This window comes from Haliotis cracherodii, unplaced genomic scaffold (assembly GCF_022045235.1).
Source record: "Haliotis cracherodii isolate W230 unplaced genomic scaffold, xgHalCrac1.p SCAF_40, whole genome shotgun sequence".
Taxonomy (NCBI): Eukaryota; Metazoa; Mollusca; class Gastropoda; order Lepetellida; family Haliotidae; genus Haliotis; species Haliotis cracherodii.
Window position 1 is genome coordinate 903,495 of NW_027266298.1, and position 18,966 is coordinate 922,460.

An 18,966-nucleotide genomic window follows, 5' to 3' on the forward strand; every position below is an offset into this window, starting at 1 on the left:
AGATATAAACATTGTAAAGATGATACTATAGTGACCCAGGCATCCTCTCTCACTGTCAGGGTGAGAGTTGTATAGATGACATTCACAAAGAAATGAAGCTGATGAATGAACGGCTCTCCAATCTCAAGGTGCAGGGCAGATTATCTCCCCTTGACAGGGCAGACAAAATGGCCGTTTCACAAGAACACTAGTGTGGCTTCTTATTTGATCGGAATTTGGTTTTTATTAACTTTCTGTTCACTCATCACTGTTGTCAGGAATACAGTATCAGAAGGTTGTCTTGGTTACAGACAACTGTCATGGTAACCAAATGTCACAACATCAATAGGGAGTACCGAGATGAGTGAGATATCCAGTTTTATCAGCGATGTTGCAACACAAAGTCTTTATCCAAGTTTGTAACACATTTTGTTATTTCACATATTTCTCTATGAACTTTTTATGAAACTCTGATCGGAGCGTGTCATTGACGAAGCCCCTCGTCTTGGGCTCTTCCTCCCCTTTAGCACAGTTCTTGAAAACCACGTCATCATCCCATCTGAAACATGAGGACATGTAGCGCGTCACAAGATGTACATCTGCATAGTGTTAGAGTAACTTCTTTGATAGGCATTTAGAAGTTGGAGTACCATGTAAGGATAAGATTAACAACTTCTTTATTACTATTAGGAGACCCATGAAGATACGGAGAAGAATAGGTCTTCAGCAACCAATGCGTGCCGTAAAAGGCGACTATGCTTGTCGTAAAAGGCGACTAACCGGATCGGGTGGTCAGGCTCGCAGACTTGGTTGATGCATGTCATCGATCCCAATTACGTGGATCGATACTCATGATATCAGGAACTGAATTGTCTGGTCTAGACTCGATTATCTACAGACCGCCGTCATATAGCTGGAATATTGCTGAGTGCGGCGTTAAACAACAAACCCAAAACAAATACGGTAGGAGCAATGTTTTGGTGTAGGTTCTAACACTGATGTCAAGTAAGTGATGTACAGAGCAAGAGACCGCTCAGAGGGAGCGGCCAGTTTACATTTATACATAACATTTATGAGACTTTTGAAAAATGATTGTAGTCCGGGATTAAATGGACCAACATGCAAAAGATTGTGTGGCTGCTTCTTTGAAAGAAGGAAATGGTATGTCTTCTTGCAGTGGAAAACAAAACGCATTCTGTTCCAACAAAAATCCCAGGATTATGTGAAAGTACAGGTTTAACCATAACTCCTTTTCACTTTAAATTCTGTCACAGGTTTCTCTCCATCCTTGTTGATGAGGGGATTTCCACGGAGGATGTTCTCTGTGCGGATCCTTTCCTCCTCCTGTTTACGATCAGCGTCCTGGCAACAGACGGAAAGCACACACTTCAATACAAACGTTGGTATAGTTAATTAGGAAGTGACTTCAGTGAGTTTATTGATGTAGAAACCAGGGTGCACGCTGTGTGAAAAAACAAATACAGTGTATATGCAAATGTTTTATCATTTTACTTTTACATGGAGGCAAACAACACAACAATTGCTGGGCTAGCCAATCAAATGCCACAACAATTGCTGGGTTAACCAATCAAATGCCACAACAATTGCTGGGCTAGCCAATCAAACGCCACAGAACTGTTTGCAACATAAACTTATATCACTGTCTCTTGTAAATTGAGCTTCATACCCTCATGGCTTCTGAAACCTTCACAGCTGTCAAACTGACATTTTAGCCACTTTGGTGTAAGAATGAAGCCAGGTTTGACCTTGTTATGGTACAGTGAGTGAGTGAGTGGGTATTGTATTACGCCAGTTTTAGCTATATTCCAGCAAAATCAGAGCTTTAACCACTAGACTACCCGACCACCCCAGCAAGCAAGCAGGGATTTCTAAAGATTCCAAACTTGGCAGGTAAACTTGGAATAAAAAATTGTTATTTTGTTTAAATATTTACTGGCAATTGCTTGAGATTTGGGGCCAAATATCAGCCTCAGACCCTGTGAAGTTAAATCTTTTGCAAAAGCTGAAAGGTACTAGAAGTATGGTTATTATCATGAAACACAGAAACTGGTTAAATTCACAACAGGGTTGGAAATTGGCACTAGTCCTATAGAGCTTGCCAAACTGCCCTATGTTTAAGGTATCATGAGGACTAGTAGAAATGGGCAATTTTTAAGGGTTTTGCTATATGTTATCACGAGTGAACTGCATAACCTGTGTAAAGCTGCTCTCTAAGCTCCAAGTTACAATTAAGATGTTGGTTTTTTTAAAAAACTCACCATCTTGGCCCTCTCCGAGGCTCTCTCCTTCTTGATTATGTTCAGCTCTGCCAGGAGTTCTGCTGTGTCATCCTCATCATCAGAGTCATCGTCCTCATCCTGCCGACACAAGAAGACATGCGGCTTGTGAACCATCACAAACAAGAAGACATGCAGCTTGTGAACCATCACAAACAAGAAGACATGAACCATCACAAACAAGAAGACATGCGGCTTGTGAACCATCACAAACAAGAAGACATGAACTATCACAAACAAGAAGACATGCGGCTTGTGAACCATCACAAACAAGAAGACATGAACCATCACAAACAAGAAGACATGCGGCTTGTGAACCATCACAAACAAGAAGACATGAACTATCACAAACAAGAAGACATGCGGCTTGTGAACCATCACAAACAAGAAGACATGAACCATCACAAACAAGAAGACATGCGGCTTGTGAACCATCACAAACAAGAAGACATGCTGCTTGTGAACCATCACAAACAAGAAGACATGCTGCCTGTGAACCATCACAAACAAGAAGACATGCGGCTTGTGAACCATCACAAACAAGAAGACATGCTGCCTGTGAACCATCACAAACAAGAAGACATGCTGCTTGTGAACCATCACAAACAAGAAGACATGCTGCTTGTGAACCATCACAAACAAGAAGACATGCTGCCTGTGAACCATCACAAACAAGAAGACATGCTGCTTGTGAACCATCACAAAAGCTACCGGACTCAGAGCACTGATGGACATATGGGCATTGCACATCCTGTCTGTACCTAGCTACCGTCCCTCACTACACATGTGGACATCTGGGCATTGCTCATTCTGTCTGTACCTAGCGACCGGGCTCAGTGCACATGTGGACACCTGGGCATTGCACATCCTGTCTGTACCTAGCTACCAGACTCACTACACATGTGGACATCTTGGCATTGCACATCGTGTCTGTACCTAGCTACCGTCCCCCACTACACATGTGGACATCTGGGCATTGCACATCCTGTCTGTACCTAGCTACCGGACTCAGTGCACATGTGGACATATGGGCATTGCACATCCTGTCTGTACCTAGCTACCAGACTCACTACACATATGGACATCTGGGCATTGCTCATTCTGTCTGTACCTATCGACTGGGCTCACAGCACATGTGGACATCTGGGAATTGCACATCCTGTCTGTACCTAGCTACCAGACTCACTACACATGTGGACATCTGGGCATTGCTCATCCTGTCTGTACCAAGCTTCCGGGCTCAGTGCACATGTGGACATATGGGCATTGCACATCCTGTCTGGACCTAGCTACCAGACTCACTACACATGTGGACATCTGGGCATTGCACATCCTGTCTGTACCTAGCTACCGTCCCTCACTACACATGTGGACATCTGGGCATTGCACATCCTGTCTGTACCTAGCTACCAGACTCACAGCACATGTGGTCATCTGGGTATTGCATATCCTGTCTGTACCTAGCTACCGTCCCTCACTACACATGTGGACATCTGGGCATTTCACATCCTGTCTGTACCTACCTACTGGAGTCACTACACATGTGGACATCTGGGCCTCGCAAATTCTGTCTGTACCTAGCTATCTCAACACCCAATGTATAACAGCTGCAGAACATGGACATCCACTACTGGTGCACATCCTTGTTATTCCCGTCAGTCTCAACACCTGGGGCGGTATAAGCGCTAGAACATAAGGACATGGTGCCTGTAGTCCTGGCCAATCAGCTGCGTGAGTCCAATACTAAATTGATACAGCAGATAAGGAATATATTACTCGCAGAAACAGACCAGTGAAGATCCGGTGTAGAAAAGTTCATCAGCAACCCATGCTTGCCGTAAAAGGCGACTCTGCTTGTCGTAAGAGGCGCCTAACGGGATCGGGTGGTCAGGCTCGCTGACTTGGTTGATGCATGTCATCACATCCCAATTGTGTGAATCGATGTTCATGATGTCAATCACTGAATTGTCTGGGTAGACTCGATTATTTGCAGACTGCCGCCGCATAGCTGGAATATTGATGAGTGCGGCGTTAAACAGCAAACCAAACTAAACTTTCGGAAATTAATAAAAGTGTCAAGTGTCACTGAATATTGGCTGTACCCAATCAGCGGCGGATCAACACAATCACAGTCTATTATTTTTTTTCCGATGTTAAAGAAGTCAGTACGATTACATGTTGTCTGATCGGTGACCGTCTAACTAACGGTAAGTTAATTGTATCTTTATTCTAACAATAATACCTTACATACACAATGTTCAACAATCATACACAATGTACAACAATATTGTTTAAATCAGTCTGCAACGCCATTTTGTATTCCAATTCATAAGAAAAATGACATCCATGCTTGTTGTAATTAAAGACTAATCCCGCTCACAAGTTGCCTATCAAAAGTATTTGAAAAGTGTGTTCTAAAACATGTGCACAACCATTTTTTGGGATAATCAAGCTATTTCTTGTATGCAATAAGGATTTACCACCGGTGACTCAACTGCTTACCAACTGACCAATCTTTATGATTTCAAAGGCAAGGCCTTAGATTATGGAAGGGAAGTAATGGCAATATTCTGTGACATTAGTAAAGCTTTCGATCGTGTTTGGCACAAAGCTTTGTTACATAAATTTAGCAAGTGTGGGATAAAAGGGACTCTCTTAAAATGGTTCCAATGTTACTTAACTGGTAGAAAGCAACATACAGTTATTAGAGGACACAAGTCGAATGTTAAACCTGTACCTGCTGGTGTTCCTCAAGGTTCAGTGTTAGGACCCTTATTAGTTTTAGTATGTCTGTGACATCCAATGTAATGTAAAATAGTTTGCTGACGATACTTAACTATATGTCATTATTGATGATCCATTATCAACAAGTATTTCAATTAATCATGACTTGGAACGTATTTCTCAATGGGCTAAAACTTGGAAAGTAAAATTTAATCCCGATAAAACAGAAGCAATTCAATTTTCAAGAAAACGTAACGTCACTGTCCTGCCTGATCTGTTCATGAATAATGTAAAAATAAAGAATGTTAATAGCCACAAACACCTCGGGCTAACTTTACAAATTGATGGGCATTGGCATAGCCATATTGAAAATCTAACTGCCAAGGTTAGCCCATTGGTATATTGCTTTCGTATTCTGAAATATCGTTGGAACAGACACAGTCTACATGCGCTCTATTGTTCTTTCATATTACCCTTGTTTGATAACTGTGACCCTATATGGAATAATTACACCAAGGGTCAAGAATTGTCTCTAGAAATGTTACATCTAGATGCACTAAGGACAATATGTGGTGCCGTGAGGGGCACAAGTCATACAAAAATATAAAACGAAACCGGCTGAAACTTGGCTGAAAGACGACACTTTCACAAATTATGCATTTTTCATAAAAATGAAAAGTAGGACAGCGCCAAGTTATTTATGTGATATGGTACCTGTAAAAACCTTGGATCGCCCACATTATGAAACACGTAACACTAACGAATATTATGAGTCTAATTGCCGAACTGAATTATTTAAAAAATCATTTTTACCTTCCAGTCTCCGCCTGGAATGTACTAGATTGTACTTTGAGAGAAGCCGCTTCATTATCTCAGTTTAAGAAACTGTATAACAGTAGTAAATCAGAAGTGCCTGACATATTTAAATATATTGATTCACTCGTTAATCAGATAATCCACTGTAAGTTAAGACTGGGATGTAGTGATCTAAACGGTCACAAATTTGAAAGATTTATTAGCGATAATCCTGAATGTTCATGTGTTTTTTTCAATGAAAGCGCTTTACATTACCTATATACTTGCCCAAATTATACTGAGATTAGATCTGAACGCTATTATTATGCTAATGGATATGATCTTCGAACCGTCCTGTTTGGTAACGTCAGCCTAGACAAGGAAATAATGCTGAATATTGTTGACTCTGTACATCATTTTTTCTCTATGATCAAAAGATTTGTCTAAGCATGCACTCTTATATATCTCGCCAACAACTTTGTACCTTTGATTTTCCACATATAACTGAAGTCTATACTACTGTATTATTATACTACTGCTGCTTGTTTGAATTTTGTTGGGGAAAGATATTTAGATTTGCTCTGCCTGTTTATCAGTCCCCTTTCACTGTACCAAGTGGAAATAAATATTGTTTACAAAAATATTTTAAAAAATGGTGAAATTGTTTCAATTATCACAAGGGTCTCGTCCGGAGTAATGCATATGCCATGATTAGTTATGACTAAAGTTCTTAAAGTAAAGTACCAGATGAACTGATCACAACAGGTAAGACAGCTTTGAGGTGATTCAAATAACTGTCAGGCCTCGGTACGGTAAAACCTACATGACAATTCAATGTGTGGTATGTCGCGCCTATTTGGGTAACTACGGTTAACTATTTATACCATTAACATTGAATGAAAATAAATATGTAGATCATATACGGTAGACTGCGCAAACTGTTTAGATGAGGAACATGACATTTACTTAAGACGGTAAACAATAATATCTGTAGTTTCAATAATAATTATGAAAGCATAATAACTCCGGTAAATACGGAAATTAAATACTTGATCCAAATAAAGATACGAATGTAAGCGGTGGAAGATATAGCTCGGTTTTAGTTAGTGTAATTATTAGTTTTAGTTGTGATAGTTTGGGGACTGAATCACGGCGGCTATTTTGCTATTGACTACATGCAGTTCCTGAATATATACTGAGATAGACGATAACAGCTAATGGAGTGAATACGGTAATTGTCTTCTGAAACGGTGCGCACTTTAAGTGCCATGATTTTACAACAGTCAGGCTGGCCCAACGGGTCGTGGTGTGTGCAGGCTTAGTTTACATTACTTGGGCAGAGATTCTGATATTCGCTTTATCATTACATGGGTTATTTGTTAAATGCGCAGATCTTTTCCGGAAAAGACCTAATATGTTTCCGTAAGCAGAAGATAATTGAGTATCGTTCGCTTTTTTCACTCCAAATAATTCTGTATCTCTGTACCTTTCCAATACATAATTTGTATTCACTTTCATCCATTAAAAACAACCTGTCCCACAATGGTAAGAACTCTTCGTTCATTTATATGCTCTTTAATCTCGCACCTGCAGCACTCTTCACTCATTTGTACACCCCTTATCTCGCACCTGGACCACCATTCACTCATATAATAGCCTTTAATCTCGCACCTGGACCACTCTCCACTCATGGTCCATGCAGGAAGCAAAGGCACTGTAAGTCCCCATGGTCCCTAGTATGGTGATTTCCCTTTAGTTACTGACCATCTCTAGCCCATTGTTATATGGTGTTGTTCACTGATACTTATGGCGTTTATATATTCTCAACTAGTTTTAAATCGAAAGCTGTTATATTCTAGTTATTGTACTGTCCTTCGTTGACAACTTTTTATTTAGTCTAAATCTATGTATTATCAATGTACTTCTCGTCACGATATGGCTGAAATACTGCCGATCTGACGTTAAAGCTTAACTCCCTCACTCACAGTCTTCTCTCATTTATACATCCCTTATTTCGCACCTGGACCACTGCCCCCTCATATAATCGCATTTAATCTCGCACCTGCACCGCTCACCGTTCCTTCAAACACCTTTATCTCTTACCTTCTTTTTTTAAAGTGCATGGCTTCATTTCCAACAAATAAATGGCACACGGAGTACCTCCAGGAGATCTGAACGTGGGCACCTCTCACTTCTTGTAGTAGTGCAGCCACCCTTTCTCCGCCTTGCCACCGGAACCCTTGGCAGCCTGGAGTTGACAGAGAGATGTTTCTTTGTGGTGGAAGAAAGCCTTACACTTGGGGTTCCCCAGACAGTGAAAGCTGCAAGCCCCCAGGTCCAGCTTAGTCTGTGGCATGACGACGTTGGACGTCACTATCTTGCCGTCCATGGCGGGGAGTCTGTCAAACAAGCTCTGCTCCATCTGGGCGGCGCCGCAGAGCGGGAATACAAGGAGGGTGGCCAGGAATACCAACATAATGTGTTCTCTCCCTCGTTCACAAATGTCTGGAACAATGTTATACATGAAGCTACAATATTGATGACATAACAGCGACACAGGTGTACAGGATGTTACGTGTTTGGCCTGGCGACAACGTTACACCAGGCCCAAAAGGGACAGGGCTACTCGGTTACAGGGCTACTTGTCTCATCTGAAGGATACAACATGCCCTCGTGTGGACAGGGCTACAGGGCAAGGCGTACAACATTATATCATGTAGCCTGATAGGGACAGGGCGACACAACAAGGCGTACACTGATATATCATGTGCCCTGATAGGGACAGGGCTACAGGGCAAGTCGTGCAAAGATATATCAGGTGCCCTGATAGGGAGAGGAAGACACGGCAAGACACGCAACGCCGTCAGTATTTACGCACATTTCCACAAACGAAAACCTGGACCACCCAGCTCTAAACCCTTTTCCTGGTTCTGCCACTGCAGTTTGACTCAAGTCCACAACTAAGGGAATATTTCATTTGGTACAGCAATGAAACACATGTGGTTATCAAACTAAAACAATTTACATAATTGGCTTACATTTTAATTGCAACTACACGTTATCCAAGTGCGTCAGTCTTCCTCTAGAATCTGGGCCAATATGTTTCTCGGAGGTTCACACAGTTGCCTTGGCTGTGTATAAGTATTGGCATGGGAACGTCCCTCACCAGATATAAATAGGCAAAGAGATATGTTAGTAAATGATTAATGGCAATCCAATATATCCATGATTTGGTCGCTGTCCTTTTCGTTTGTAAACAGTTGGTTTAGGAGGGAATAGTGTTGAGGTTACTATAGGTACGAACGGTCGCCCTTAGATTACCACAAACAACGTAGGACCAAAATCGCTAAGCAAATAGACAGTAACCCGTGACATGTTATCAAGGATATGCAACATTTTACGGCCATACATGCAGAAATATGTGATGCAGATTATTCTTGTTTTGTTTGTTGTTAAACGCCGCACTCAGCAATACTAAAATTATATGACGGTGGCCTTTAAATAATCGAGTCTGGACCAGATAATCCCGTGATTGCCGTCATGAGCAGTGATCTACGCAACTGGGCTACGATGATATGCATCAACCTAGTCAGCGACCCTGACCACCCGATCCGTTTTGTCGCCTCTTACGACAGGCATAGTTACCTTTTACAGCCAGCATGAGTTGCTAAAGACCTATTCTACCCCGGATCTTCACGGATGGCCAGTATGTGTGAGCTGGCTCACTGTCTGTCACATTACCCCATTGGAGTACAAACCCTAATCCATCACACAAACTTCATGTCATAGTGGTGTTGACACCGTGAACACTAGAGGGACTCGTATAACACGCTTTATAACGGTAGTGATAACAGCTCGTTTGATGAAGACCGATATAAGAACGTGTGTGAACGTGTAGGTAACGGTACAGAGCACGTGCAGATGGATACGCTTGAGCTCAACATGCCAATATCGTACCAGGATGTCGAACGAGCGGTTTTACACACCAAAAAAGGCAAAGCTGTCGGTCTGGATGGTGTACCAGTTGAAGTTTTACAGAAGTCTCACTGCATAAAAGTATTGCATAAATAAGTCAGTTACTGTTTTGATTATTCTGTATCACCTACACAGTGGGACCTATTAGCCCTATACCAGAAGATAAAAGTGTCCCGACTGATCCTGAGAAGCAAGCCACTTCTTAATGTGATGTAAACTGATATCAAACTTTGCCTCTCTCTTCACAATATGATGTAGCTTATTTGGTCCAGAAAAGACTGCTTGGTGTTTAGGGTTATGGTAGATGTTAGAGAGGTATGTTTCCCAACCGTCTGTTGGCATGGTTACGCTTGAACTGAACCCAGTGCAATATTCACACCACTTATATATAGTCAACTGTCTCGCATTGAGAGGCTTGTTGACACCGCTGTCCGCGTCTTGAGTAAACACGCTTTCATGTAGGTTAACCAGCCGACCTCGACAGACAGGCCCAAAATACATATAATATAAAAAGGGTGTTTCCTTAGATAATTGTCCTCTTGCTATGATTATCAAAAGGTGAGATGTTTACATCATGTTTGTGTATAGAGTTTTTACACTCAGTCAGATCGACCATATTTTAGCGGGGGTATTCCCCGATATTCTCTGACGCATTTCAATCATTTCCTGTGACGTCATCACGCATCACCGGTGAGATGATGTGGTTCTGTATTGTGTGTGACGTATTCACTGCAACACTCAGTGCGTGACGTATTCACTGCAACATTCAGTGCGTGAAGTATTCACTGCAACATTCAGTGCGTGAGGTTAGAAGGGAATGACAAGGAAATACATGTAAATAGTGGAACTCGTCCCTGATTACTTTGAAGTCACACAATGTACATATCCTTTGTTCTCGTGATATATTTTCCCATCGGCTTGTTTCTAGTTGAGGCTTATACACAATTGTTTATACACATTAATAACTAGTTGGCATTCAACAGCCATTACATTTTATGTGTGCACAGTCTGGCGTTAACGCTACAATAAAAACGCCATTTTTTAAAAGTACTTGTAGAAATCCTTTTGGCTGGTGATCTACAATCTCAGAGTTGCAAAGTAGTTCTTCCTGAAGCCAGGTTAGACGGGGATTGAGTATTGTTACTTGTAACACCACCGACGCCTGCTTTTATTATATATAATATTTAACCCTTTGTAACAATCACTAACGAGTGTAAGTTATTTTAATATGTCTCAGACACACACTTCTGAAACGATGTACTCGGACAATCTGTGCAGGGCTATTACAAATAATGCAAACATTCAATGTTCTTCCTGTTCTGACAAATAGCCAGTTGCCATTCCGAGTGTATCTAATTTCAGAGTTTGTACTTTCTCCTTCCCTGACATTGTATTGACTGCGTTGTCAACAACCTCTCTCTCTCCCCACTAGATATGCAATCTATAATGACCATATGTTATGTTGTTGTCAACTGTCAACCGATTTCAACTTTTAATATAAACACAAAGGTGGCAAAGATTTAGCACACATTGACATCCATTTGGTTCGATATCTGGTTAGTTTGTTCTAACATGATATATAACAGTGAAACAGACCATATTACTTGCTAAAGGACGATGGACTTTTGTAATCCATTCTTGTTCCCAAACTTCTTCAACAGTTGGAATGAACATATGATTGGTTGGTTGGTTGCTTTGTTGTTTAACGCCGCACTTAGCAATAGTCCAGCTCTATGACGGCGGTCTGTAAATAATCGATTCTGGCCCAGACAATCCAGTGAATATATGAACAGTATGTACATGCTCACTCTGTTATTACCAACATAATTCACAGAATACAATATGTTTCTATATAAATTGTCACAGCAAAAGAATAGCCAGTCTTGATTATTCACGGAAACATACTCTTACTGGCGTCAAGGGCATCAATCAGTGATGACACCAGGTGGTCGCGACAAGACTAAGCACGTGCTGCCCTACCGGTAGCACTCACCATGAACATTATTTGCATAAATGCCTGACACCACACAGCAGTACTCCTACCATGTGATGGCACCATGTAAACAAACCAGACAATCAAGAGATTGATGAACGAGAAAATCCAGAGACAGGATAGAGCATTTACTGTTTTTGTTAACACTGATAAAAACGATACGTTGATTTTGAATTACTTCGCGGCCGCTTACATGTACAGACGTATCAGGTAAAAAAAGAAAGCACCGGTTTCTGCGACAAAATGCCATTCTCACTTTGATAGAAAGGGGCCATAGCCATCGTCACGCCCCCACATGACTCAACACATGAACTTGTGTCAACATGACGCTGTGTCCCCCACATGTGACACAGAAAGACACACAAGCGATGTCCAGCTGAACAATGGCTTCACTAATGTATCTGAATCGGCTTAGAATTCAATGCAGAGGAAACAATAATAGCGTTTTTATAATGATAATGATCCAGTCATGTTATCAAGAATCAGAGGGCCTTCCTGCTGACACCATGTGTTCTTTCCTTCAAAGACAATGTACAAGTAAATAATAGAAAATATACACATGGACACATTTATTCTGCATGTGTGATTCCATTTCAAGATTGTAAGAGTCTATATAGTTAAGTATATGTAAGCACCATACACTGCAAGAAGGAATTACTGACTTGTGTGTACTGTACATAGGATCAAGATTCTCCATACCCGTGCCATCAAACTATGACTGCATTGGTCTCCTGACAAGTTAGACCACACCCTGGTGACTGTCAACTGCTATGCCATGTACATTGAGGAAATAGTTTCAATCAGGTAACATCTGGCGTTCACCGAAGTCCATATCACCACAACGTTTCCTCGACTATCCACAGAGATTCGGATCATTGCCACAAGCCGAAGGACAATGGAAGTCCATCTGCTTGTTGGGTATGTTTTACAAGATCGACACCGATACAACGAACCGTTTCTCAATAGTTGTTTAAAGTAGCACAAACTATGTGAGATAATAGACATGACTCTGAGAAAGACAGGTATTTACTAAAACGGAAACTGGTCCACTCGTACATGTTGACAAGTCTGTTGACTTTGAGTAGAATACTTTAGAATGAAAAGTTAATGTGTGTCCTCCCTTGGTGACAGATATGTCACAACTGTTGTCGGGTCGTCAACAAACACATCCCGTATTGGTCGAATGTATGATGAGTTGTCTTCAGCAGAAGCCCCGGATGTAGCATCCTTTTCATCTTCGACATCACTTGAAACAGGGAAGTACTCAGCCAGTGCAGGTGTGGCTAGTTCGCTCTCCTCTCCGTCCCCTACATCACTGGACACTGAGAAGTCCTCATCTAGAGCAGGTGTGGCTAGTGCACTCTCTTCTCCGTTCCCTACATCACTGGACACTGGGAAGTATTCATCAAGAGTGGGTGTGGCTTGTTCGCTCTCCTCCTCCGCCCCCTCCTTCTTTTCTTTCTTTTCCCTCTTCTCCTTCTCCTCCTCCACCATGTTGTTTGGGTTGTTTGTGTTTCTCCCGGGAAGCTCTGGGTCCACATCGTCATCATGTATTTCATAGTACCTGTGTATCACCTGGTACTCATGTGTAGGCACCTGTCCAGTATCAGTGACCATCCCAGATTCCAGTTGGTTTCTCCCCGGAAACTCCGGGTCCATGTCTTCGTCGTGTAGTTCATAGTATCTGTGTAGACCCTGGTACTCCAGTGTAGGCAGTGACACCTGTCCAGTAGCATTGACCATCACAGCTTCCAGTGGACGTCGTCTGTATAAAGAGTATTATTGTAAATACAAACAAGGCTTTGGGCGATATCAAACATGTATACTAGTACACTACAGATAGTACCTTTTTGTGTTATGTGACACGCCACATGGCAGCGCGCATTCTCGTTTGTGGGTAATGTTGTACTACGAGAAGAAGATTTGTGCATGTACAAAGTTGGATAACCAAAGCCTTGAGTGTAAATGGCACAGCTAACCAGCTTCAGAGGCAGAGAGATTAATGATGTCATTTGAGCATTGTGATGCAATTTCATTGTAGATAAGATATCACTTGATCCTACCAAGCGATATCTCCGATGGTAGCCAGTTTCAGTTGATCTCATTTGCGTTGGTACGATCGCGTTGTTGTTTAGCTTCTGGTATAATTTTCTGTTCAGTGAACGTTCAATGGTTATTGTTGGACGCTATACCCTCAATGTTGAATTGTACCAACTGTTCATCCCGTAGCTATCACCTTTAAGTACAGATTGAAGAATACAAATACTGACCTTTGTGCAGCAATGCGTTTGCGGTAACGCACACACTGTCTCAGCGCTATACAACACACAGATGCTGCAAGGATTCCAATAATGATACCAAGGATTCTGATAATGATACCATTTGTCTTTGGAGCTTAGGAAAACATAAAATGAAAGGACAAATGTAATTAATATATGGTTCGATAGACATCAGTAATATCATATACATATCTTGAATGCATGATTATCAAATTCAGTATCAATACACAGTAACAAAATGTGTGTATGTTTATAAAAGTATTTTTGTCTGGCCACATGCATTCGGAAGGGACAAAACGAAACAGGTCAAAACAGAAACAACATGCTGGTTACATATCAAATCATACATAAGGCATACATAAACATAACAAAACAAAGGAACCTCAGCATGGCACCATAACATTAATTAAAAATGCTACCTGCTTTCATTTCAAATGGACAGTGGATGTCATACAAGTCATTATGTTGGATACATGACAATTAGCTTACCTGTGTTACAAGGAGCAGCTTGACGGCATTCCTCTAAGGAGCAGTTGCCTGTACAAGAGGGATCACACCCGCTGATAGTGCACCCCTTGATGCATGTGCCAGTCTTCTGACGACACACCCCGTCACGACACACTGCACACGTCTGGTCACACACTTCCCCATACCAGCCCTGGCTGCATCCATGTGTACAGGATCCGGTGTTTGAGTGACAGGTGTGATTGAGGCACGTCTCAGAACATGGTGTACAGTTTTTCCCGAAATATTCAATCTTACATCCTTCAACACAAGTACCTGTCAGGTCGCACCTGTGGTTCAAACAGTTAGCGTCACATCGAGATGAACACGTGGGTCCGTACCACCCATCTTCACAACCACGTGTACACTCGCCACACTGGTTGTGAGAAGTCGGTGTACAAAAGTTGACTGTATCCTTATCACTGCAATTCAGTGGACATGTGTCAATAATTGACATACAATTATCACTGCATGGCTCAATGCAAAACATTTCGAAAAATATTGATGAACACTCCTTCAAGCATTCACTGTCACAACTTCCTGGACAGTTTGCACAGGGATGTTCACAGTCCCGACCAACGTATGGAGGGTGACACTCCTCACATGTTCCTGTGATCCTGTTGCAGGATTTACATCTGCTGGAGCAAGGTAGACAGCCAGAACCGTAGTAGGAGTCAACACATCCAGACACACATGTGGGATTCAGCTTGCAGTATCCTTCCTCACACCCACCAGGACATTCTGTACAATTATCAACGGGAGGATCACATGGTATGATGCAGTTTGTGCCTTGGAAACCAGTAACACAGCCTCCAGAACATTGCTCAATCCCCCCATCTGTGATTTCACACGTATTATGTCGACAACCGTTGCTGCACTTGATACTGCACCGTTTGTCCCAATAGCCAGGGTAACACTTGAGACAGTCCCCAGTCTTCTCGTCACACTCTGCACAGTGCTGAATATCAGTGCTGTTGGCAGCTGGAAGAAAATAACTTCTCCTTTATATTGTTTTTTAAAATACTTATATTGTTTTGGATAGTTATTCCAGAGGTTTTAATGAGCTTATCATCAGCAACCATACAATAGTGTTCAAATACATCTAACGTCTGGCTCCCCTATATGATACCTGTGTAGATATTCCCACTGACAATGCATCTGATAGCATAATCATGCTCTGCGTGTATCACTATATTAATTGTTTGATCCAAGACCGTGTACAAGTGACAAATCACATAATGCCACATACAGGGACTTTATCTTAAGTGAGGAAGAGGTGAGGTGAGATGAGGTGAAATGGGGTTAACGTCGCGTCCAAGATTATTGCACTTATATAGCGACGTGCATGTACGTGTGTGTGTTTGTGTGGCTGCTTGTACTAGTCCGGACTGATGCTGATTTATAGTGCTAGCTCACTGAGATTACCATGTCGCAGTTTAACATGAATATCACACTCAGACACAGTAAACGGACTCCGAGCCGACCAGTCCTTGTTTTAGCCCCTTAATGCCGAGCGCCAGACATGGTAACAACAAGTACCATATTTTAACGTCTTTTGGTATGACGCGGCCGGGGATCGAACCCCGGTCCTTCCGCTCTCCGGGCGGACGCTCTACCACTAGACCACGGAGGCGGTAAGTGAGGATTAAATCTGCAAAGACAAGGCATCAGTACTATTAACTATTGGCTTGACTCTAACACCTGAAGACATATCCATTCCGCTTTTGTACTGGATTCCAAAGCTCCATCAACATCCACATGTACATTGTATATATAAACTCTTCAAAAAAAGAAACTTGACATAGATGTAAAACCACTTTTTGCCAAATATCTAAAATAATTAAATTAAATAAGTCAAACAGAAAGTGATGATGTGTCTATAATTCGCGAAAACACATGCAAAGCACATAAACGTAACGTTTGGGGATCAATTTTACAGTTACATCCAAACGCAACCGCCTGTAAAAAAGCGTGCAGCACAGGATCCTGCATTTAGGGCCTGCAGTCCCCTCAGTTGAATGGGTATAAAAATCCACATCAACGGCTGTTCATAGAGTCCTTATAACGGCAGTAGAGGCGGTGACAGAATGCCAAGACTGAATGCAGCTCAACGGAACAACGCCATTGGGAGATTACAAGCTGGAGCAACTCAGCAAGAAGTGGCCAGGCACTTTGGCGTATCCAGACAGACAATCCCCGCACTGTGGACCCGATACAACAACACCAACAGAGTTGACGACAGACCAAGGTCAGAAAGACCAAGGGTGACAACCCAAGCACAAGCTCGATACATCCGGCTGAGGGAGGCTGGACTTTTCGCACGAAGACCTGTTCGACGTCATGTATTGACCCCACGTCATCTGGCAACCGTCTGCTTTGGTGCCAACAGAGGGTTAGGTGGGCACGTGCAAGGTTGAAAAATGTACTGTTTACTGACGAGTCCCGTTTCCTACTCACACGTGCTGATGGTCGCGCACGTGTCTATAGACGTCGGGGTGAACGTTACGCCCCCAACTGTGTGCAGCAGGTTGTCCCATTTTGCGGCGGGAGTGTCATGGTATGGGCCGGAATTCATCACGGTGGTAGGACGCCTCTCGTGCATGTGGCAGGTGCATTGACAGGTGTGCGTTACAGAGACTTGATCCTACAGCATTACGTTCTTCCTCACGTCAACGTTCATGGCGGTCAGTTCCAGCAGGACAACGCTCGACCGCATATTGCACGTGTTTGTCAGGACTTCTTAGAGCACAACAACATCCAGACATTACCTTGGCCAGCCCGGTCACCAGATTTGTCCCCGATTGAGCATCTGCCGGGTCGAGTTGGATCCGACGCGTTCGCAGAAGGAATCCACCGCCCCAATCACTTCCGGTGCTTCTTGATGCACTTCAGCATGAATGGCAGCACATCTTACAGCGTGTTATTGACAATTTTATAGCGTCTATGGGTCGTCGGTGTCAAGCGGTGATTGATGCACGTGGTGGGCACAACCGATACTGACATTATTAACTGTATTGTGTACGTGTGTCTGTCTAGGTGACACGATTAATGTTTTGAACATTGTGTACATTGATCTTCAAACAGTGTTTCAATTATGGTTTCTGTGTCCTATTTTGAAACAATCGAATTATATTACATTTTGAAAGTCAGTGTCAAGTTTCTTTTTTTGAAGAGTATATATGGATCTAGCAAATGTACCACCAAATCCATGTCTCATTGATTAACTTTATGCCTTGATACAATCAAGGATGGACTTTGCCTTGTACGACATATGTACTATATCTGTTTTTCAGGTGAACATTTGACTTGTCTTTGCCTGTGTTTGTGACGAGTGACACCGGAGGGCCAGGATACGCTCATGTGCAAGAACACATCCGGTTTCATCAAAACGTTAAGATTTCTTATGATTATGAAAAATAGTTTCTTCGCTTATTTTATGTTTATAATCCAGACTGAACCTTCTTGACCACGACAGTAAAGGTAAAACAAATACATAAGCTGTAGAAATATTCATGTTTACACTGTATAGCAACCTTATTCTTATTTACCTTGTGTTCCAGTAAACATACAAGCAAAGGCTAGGTACAGGAAGGGAACCATTTGGTGTCTGAAACATAAAGAAGTATATACATACACAAACTCAACATGATACTGGCGATATGGGATCGTTTGTTGGTCGTGTGTACACATGTTCTATAACTAACAATCAATCAACCATCGCTCTGTCACTTCATTGGAATCTTTATGGCATACATGCTCCTTTAACATAAATGCATGACATACCTTTACCCATGCATGCATGACATACCTTTACCCATGACAGATATGCCTGACATACCTTTACCCATGACATGTATGCATGACATACCTTTACCCATGACAGATATGCCTGACATACCTTTACCCATGACAGATATGCCTGACATACCTTTACCCATGACAGATATGCCTGACATACCTTTACCCATGACAGATATGCATGACATACCTTTACCCATGACAGATATGCCTGACATACCTTTACCCATGACAGATATGCATGACATATCTTTACCCATGACAGATATGCCTGCCTGGCATACCTTTACCCATGACATATATGCATGACATACCTTAACAAATGGCATACCTTTTAATACGTGACATACATATGACACAGACGTGATAGACCTTTACACGTGATACACGCATGACATACCTTTATACATAACACACATATGACATAACCTTACACATGACATACACATGACATAACTTTATACATGACACACACACTACAAATCTTTACAACTGACATACGCATGACATACCTTTCCACATGACATACCTGGCAATGGTATCAGGAGCGAGTGCTAGCTACAATGAGATGAAACTACCTTCCGGCTTCCGGAGTTCAGAATCCAGTTAACTGTGCTTCACG

At 42.1% G+C, this 18,966-nt stretch overlaps 2 protein-coding genes across 2 annotated transcripts; both read right to left on the reverse strand.

The window, feature by feature from the left end:
• Positions 1–268: 268 nt before the first annotated feature.
• LOC139441409 (protein CWC15 homolog) lies at positions 269–8,217 on the reverse strand. Its single transcript, XM_071222328.1, has 5 exons — positions 7,988–8,217; positions 7,152–7,188; positions 2,259–2,357; positions 1,228–1,341; positions 269–540 (listed from the first exon to the last, which is right to left on the reverse strand). Exons 1-5 carry the CDS (start codon positions 8,215–8,217, stop codon positions 412–414), a joined length of 609 nt encoding a protein of 202 aa, XP_071078429.1. The 3' UTR covers positions 269–411.
• Positions 8,218–12,867: 4,650 nt separating this feature from the next.
• On the reverse strand, positions 12,868–18,146 carry LOC139441410 (multiple epidermal growth factor-like domains protein 11). The gene is made up of 4 exons (XM_071222329.1): positions 18,095–18,146; positions 14,532–15,527; positions 14,034–14,157; positions 12,868–13,528 (listed from the first exon to the last, which is right to left on the reverse strand). Exons 1-4 carry the CDS (start codon positions 18,144–18,146, stop codon positions 12,868–12,870), a joined length of 1,833 nt encoding a protein of 610 aa, XP_071078430.1.
• Positions 18,147–18,966: the final 820 nt, after the last annotated feature.